Source organism: Tachysurus vachellii, chromosome 9, assembly GCF_030014155.1.
Source record: "Tachysurus vachellii isolate PV-2020 chromosome 9, HZAU_Pvac_v1, whole genome shotgun sequence".
Lineage (NCBI taxonomy): Eukaryota > Metazoa > Chordata > Actinopteri > Siluriformes > Bagridae > Tachysurus > Tachysurus vachellii.
In genome coordinates this window covers 8176683-8183007 of record NC_083468.1, presented here as the reverse complement: position 1 = coordinate 8183007, position 6325 = coordinate 8176683, and the positions used below count along the sequence as shown (strand labels likewise).

Sequence of the window (6325 nt, the reverse complement as noted above, 5' to 3'; positions counted from 1 at the left end):
CTGATCACAATTTCATTTTTATTTCATTTTAGACACGAAATACAATGTTTTTTGTTTTATTATTGGCTGATTGAACATTTTGAACATTGTACATATTGTCAAAAACATGCACTTTAATAAAAAGTTTCTCTCAAACCTTAATTGATTTAGTTATTTTGGCCACTGTTAGCTTTGCGTTTTCTATTTGACTTAACAGGAAAACTTAATGTGACATCTGTCATTGTTTCTGGGGTCTGTCTTTCTTTTTCTGTTTGCAAACAGTGGACGTATTTTACGTGACTTTGCATCACAAAGTCTCCCAAATCCTTTAATATTCATACTTTCTTTTTTTGTTTGCACTTCTAGTTCATTCACTTTTTGGCCAATATCCTCAGGAATGTTCTCCCATGTCTGTAGAATCTTTAATACCCTTTCCAATTTTGTGATAGTTGTGTGATGCCTAATTTCATCTAGCCTTTCATTCTCAATTTCATTGTGTATCAGCTCTACTGAAATGTTCATAGCACTATTTGACTTTGTCTCAGTCACCTCATTGAAAACTCCCTTAGCAAGCAGAAGACAAGCACATTTGTTATGAAATGAGAAGGTGCAGCAGTCACATATGCTTGTCATGATACATGGTTTTGATGCTGCTCTTCCAAATAAGCTTTCAACTTCTACATTTTTTTTGAAGCTTTGCAGAAATGCTATACTTATGCCTCAGAATCAACATACTGGCATGGGCCTGCAGTTGTGTGTCTAAATCAGGAAAAGTCTCTGGACTAGCACAAGTGAGAAGGCTTACTAATAAGAGATGCTTGCATGTTTGTTTCCAGTTGCTACACAACTGCAGAACTGTTCTGCAGGACACACTCTGTAAATTACATGTGAATTACTCTCAGATGAAACACTGTATATATATGTATCTGTTGAAACTATGGTAATTCTCGTGGCCCAACCATTCTTTAGCATCCTTTCAGCAGATTTTTTTATTTCTTCCATTTTGCATTCCAGATGGTTATTGACCCTCCCAACAGACTGCAAATCCTGTATTATATTGAAGTACGTGTCAGTCTTGTTCAGCAGCACATCACTAAGATGATCCAATCTACGATTTCAGATGCCACAAAGGAATTGGTATTTTAAACGGTGAAAGAAACTAGAAGGGGAAAAAAGATCGGAATAAAGTGCAGCAACAGGTTGGAACTATAAAATTGTACACTTTTAATCAAACTATTAAATACTCAAGACACTATAATAGCTTTCAACTAACATGAAATGCCCACAAATGCATAACGAAGTAAACATTCACAAAAATTATATATACCGTTCAATTATATTGTTTGTGTCAGAGTCTCCATGCTTATAGCATCTTCCGAAGTTAGACCACAGATGACCAATTGCCTCCCAGTGCTTCTTGAAGTACTTGCAGACATCTTTTAAGTTTTTAAAATGGCAGTAAAACATCTCAGCTTTTTTCTTAAATTCATGTTCCTGTAAAATGGACAAGGAAACCCATCACTGTAAGAAATTACTGTGATTTTGTGTCACACTTTTATCATGTGGATGAATGTGGTACAAAACAGATATCATAGTTTATATATTATAGTATGAGATGCTATATTTAATAGTTTAAAAATTATATTTCTTTTTAGTAAATTAGTTTTATACTGTAAAATGTACAGTTTTTTGTAAATATGTTTACACAACCACAGCTGCCATAGTTTTTGGTAAAAACTACAGAGTGTATTTTTTGTGTTATTACTATAAGAACTGCAGTTGATTTATAGGTCATATAGGTAATCCTTGACACAGACCTATACCCAAGTATGTGTTGTTAGTGTACTGAGAATCTGTAATGTTTTTCATGGATTATACTGTCTGAAACTATTTAGGATTTATTAAATATGACAGATTAAATAAATATAACAATAGGCAGCAACTAAAACAGTGACCCAAATAAAAATAATCCATGGTTATAACACCCCAAAAAATGCATAGCTATGCACATTTTTTCAGAGGGTCATTATTATAGATTCAATGATTATTTTGTGTTGTGGACCAGATCTGTCCACCTGATTTTTTTTTTTTATACTTTTTTTTTTTACACTTCTTTATTCATGAAACTTTGGTAGCAAGCTTGTAACAACATGCAGTTTTATAATGTTTTAAAATTTTATTAATGAAACTTATTATAAAATGTTAACCAACATACAGTGTGTGTATATATACTGTATGTCAGGAATATGGACTGTTTTGTTGTGTTTTGTCCTGTGTCAGCCCCTGTAGTTGCCTGTAACCCCACCCCTAGTTACCCTTGATTGTTCTCCAGCTGTTCCCCCATACCTTGTGTACAGTATTATAAACCCATGTGTTTGTGTGCTTCCTTGACAGGTCATCAAATGCCATTTGTACGTCATTCTGCTGTGTTCACAAAGACGTTTGCGTGTTCCTGTTTCCCAGGTTGTGGATTTACTAACAAATTGGACTATCACTATGTTTTATATCTGTGTCCTCCTCTCCAGCTGAAGCATGACAATATGAGGGTTAACATTTTATATTAACTTTCATTAATAACATTTCAAAACATTATAAAACTGTGTTGTTGCAAGCTTGTTACCAAACTTTCATGAATGTATGAATGTCACACTACAAGAAAGAATTGTACTGTAAAAGAAATGAAATAGCAACACACCGTTGAACAGGATTTCAGCTCTGACATAATCTGCATGATGTCTGCTCTTGAATTTGCTTTTTCAGGCCCACTCACACCAGATTCAGATCTTGACAGCCAACGAGTTACTGCCTGTGTGTAAAAAATTGTGGAGAAATGTAAAGTCATTTATTTAAATTGGTGAGAACTTCTTTTGGCCTGACACATTTGTCTATAATTAATGTGATCAATTAATGACAATTTTCTTTAGTTAAGGGGTACTGAGACCAAAAAAAAATCAAGTATGTTATTGCTATAGCCCAGGAAAATTGAGCAAAGAAATTTATTCCTCCATTATGTTGCAATGCAAAAGGAATTCTGTACACTGAATCATAAGCCACTGAAGGAACAACTTAAGAATAACTGCAGTTACTGCTAAAATGCTATTTGTGAAATAAATTTAAACTCATTTTGATTGAAAAATAATAGAGTAATATTTAATTTTATCAAAAAAGCCAAAAATCTAATTCTAAGTACTTACTTGTGTTACATGGTACCAACAAAGGAGAATGTCAGACTCGTTGAACACTCTCCGGATGGCATTGATTTCAGCCTGATCTTTATCAACCATAAAGCACCTAAGAAAAATAAAAATGCAGAGAAAAATATTTGTTTGCTTCCAAAAAAATTAATTTTGTTGTTTACTTTGTTTACCATCTTAGTAGAAATGTTTCATTATTATTTAATTATATAATAAATTATTCAATAATATTTTCGATATAAACTGTTTCTTAAAGGGTCAGGGCTAACCTGACCCTTTAAGAAACTGTTTATATCGAAAATATTATTGAATAATTTGTTATATAATTAAATAATAATTAAACATTTCTACTAATGAATAATTAATCATTTTAATTTAATTTACTTATAACTGTTTGTATTACCTTGGAAGTACAGAAAATGATGGTTTTAGCTTTTCCAGTGCCAGCTGAAGTGTTTCCTTCTTTTCATTTCCCAAGATGATATAGGCAACAGGGATTCCATGTCCATGACTGTCTCTGACAACTAATGTAAATAAAAGGAAACCATACTGGTTGACACCATGTGTTGCATCCATAAAAACAATCTCTCTTCCATATTTATGAAGGTTGTCTCTCATGGATGGTGTTTGGAGAACTATGATAAGATCTGTTTGAGGACTATAAGGCTGATAAAAAATAACATAGTCTTTAAAAGGGCCCTCTAGAAGGTGTGAGGTAATAGTGACTTGAGGTCATCATATTCATATGTAACAGAAAAAATCAGTGATGACTTGAGGTCATCATATTCATATGTACTGTAAGAATAAATCAGTGATGACTTGAGGTCATCATATTCATATGTAACAGAATAAATCAGTGATGACTTGAGGTCAACATATTCATATGTAAGAATAAATCAGTGATGACTTGAGGTCAACATATTCATATGTAACAGAATAAATCAGTGATGACTTGAGGTCATCATATTCATATGTAAGAATAAATCAGTGATGACTTGAGGTCAACATGTTCATATGTAACAGAATAAATCAGTGATGACTTGAGGTCATCATATTCATATGTAAGAATAAATCAGTGATGACTTGAGGTCATCATATTCATATGTAACAGAATAAATCAGTGATGAGGTCAACATATTCATATGTAACAGAATAAATCAGTGATGACTTGAGGTCAACATATCCAATGATCCATGCGGTGCTCAAACTAGCGCTGCTTTGTTCCGCATTTCGTTCATCTTTAAATGCAACTATTTAATCGCATCTCTTTGACAGCTATCAACAGTCTTTATTAGACCGTTTTAACTGGCGCTAGAAAGGTAATTTACATCAGTGAAAGGCTAACGCGGTTAACTTGGCAATTCAAACTAATATTACAATTTCTGCTGTGAAATCCCCACAAATCTAAAAAGAAATATGAAGCTTACTTTCATTAATATACTTCTGTAAAATGATACCTTAAGAATAATTAAGGCACGGTCTTACCTTTTTGCTGGTGGCACGTCCTGATTTTGCAGTGCAGGTGCAGAACGTTGTTTATTTTGTATTTTGGCAGACTCTGAAAAATGGTGATAGTAATTGGGTCGCACATAGTGATGACGTCGTAAACGCTGATTGGCTGAGGAAGTTGTTGTCCCATGGTCATCATAAAAAAAATTGGTCTCAGGGCGACAAGGACTTGGCAAAATCAGGACGTGCCAAGGCACACGGCTTTGCAGGTGGGGGGAGCAAGGCACACAGCGATCAGGTGGGGGGAGCAAGACACATGGCGAGGCAGGTGGGGTGAGCAAGGCACACGGCGAGGTAGGTGGGGGGAGCAAGGCACATGGCGAGGCAGCCAGAGAGGGCCGAGCGACATCCACAGCCGAGCAGAAGGGCTGAGCGACGTCCACAGCTGAACAGAAGGGCTGAGCAACGTCCACAGCTAAGCTTTTCTTGGTCACTTCAGGTTCTTCCTCCTCAGGTTCTTCCTCTCCTCAATCTTCACTCTACTCCTCTCCACTCTAAGTGAAAAATTAAACTTGTTCTCACACTGGTTTTGTCTTGTGTTTGTACTTGTTGGAGTACTTGTGCTTGCCCCACAGCCACAGCATGCTACTATATATTACACACAATTGCAATTAGAAATATTCAACCCCCTCACCGCAAAAGACATTATAATGATATAGATCATAGGTCACTAACAGGCGGACCGCGGTCCGGGTCCGGGCCCAGAAGCTGCCCAATACGGACCCGGACCTACGGCCAAAACAAAAGGTTATGATTTAAAACTTGACGGGGCGCTTCTATTTTTCCGACCGCAGCTTTTGCAATATTTACGGTAGTGGTAGTGGAAACGCACAGACCAATTGCATGCGAGTTAAGCCATCCCATGTGATACCACTCAGCCAATCAAGTCTGTGCATTCCTGAAGTAAACACTGCGACTCAACAGTGCAAGATAGAGGAGAGAGAATTAGAGTAAAGTTACACGTGAAAGAAAGATAGCGATACATGTAGAAAACAAAGGGAGAGAAACAGACGAGTGAGACGGAGAAAGGGAGAGAAACAGACAAGTGAGACGGAGAAAGGGAGAGAAACAGACAAGTGAGAGGGAGAAAGGGAGAGAAACAGACGAGTGAGACAGAGACTGAGCTCTGTTCACACTTCCCACTTCACACTAAACCAGTGTGTCTCATATGTTCAGAAACAGCACTTTATTTAAACATACACAATTTTCACATTTTATTTATTTTCTCTTGTATTGAAATGTAGCCCTACTTTTATTTATTTAATGAGAGAACATTATACATATCTACAATCATACATATGCTCAGTTCAAAAAATATTTTCAAAAAGTATTTAAATTGTACTGAATTTATTTGATTTGACAGTCAGGTATTGATTGCTTGCAGATGTTGATACAATTACTAGGCTACTTAAATATATATCACACTAACTAGCTTCAAGAAATGTTCTCTTACTGGACCTCTTTAAATTTTAGTTGAATACCTCTGATGTAGATGATCAATAATGACAAAAAATGACAAACATTATTAAACAACAAAAATAATTATTGATACATTTGAGTTATTTTTACAACAGAGGAACATTTTGTGAGGAAGAGAATGAGCAAGATGGCGCCGCGAATGGCAGCCTCAGTGCTTAGCTCCG

At 35.7% G+C, this 6325-nt stretch overlaps 1 protein-coding gene across 1 annotated transcript; it reads right to left on the bottom strand.

Annotated features, from left to right (window-relative positions):
- Positions 1-341: 341 nt before the first annotated feature.
- LOC132851672 (uncharacterized) lies at positions 342-4804 on the bottom strand. The gene is made up of 6 exons (XM_060878648.1): positions 4659-4804; positions 3577-3697; positions 3174-3270; positions 2675-2785; positions 1307-1473; positions 342-1138 (listed from the first exon to the last, which is right to left on the bottom strand). The coding sequence occupies exons 1-6, from the start codon at positions 4762-4764 to the stop codon at positions 1096-1098; spliced, it is 645 nt and encodes a 214-aa protein (XP_060734631.1). The 5' UTR covers positions 4765-4804; the 3' UTR covers positions 342-1095.
- Between the last annotated feature and the right edge of the window lie 1521 nt (positions 4805-6325).

What these genes read in the sequence shown, in the direction of transcription:
- LOC132851672 (XM_060878648.1), bottom strand. Translation starts at nt 4,764, where the DNA reads ATGTGCGACCCAATTACTATCACCATTTTTCAGAGTCTGCCAAAATAC. An exon ending in GTTGGTACCATGTAACACAA is followed by an intron (nt 2,786 to 3,173) that starts GTAAGTACTTAG and finishes TTTTACACACAG; the next exon opens with GCAGTAACTCGTTGGCTGTC. An exon ending in AGCTGAAATCCTGTTCAACG is followed by an intron (nt 1,474 to 2,674) that starts GTGTGTTGCTAT and finishes TCCATTTTACAG; the next exon opens with GAACATGAATTTAAGAAAAA.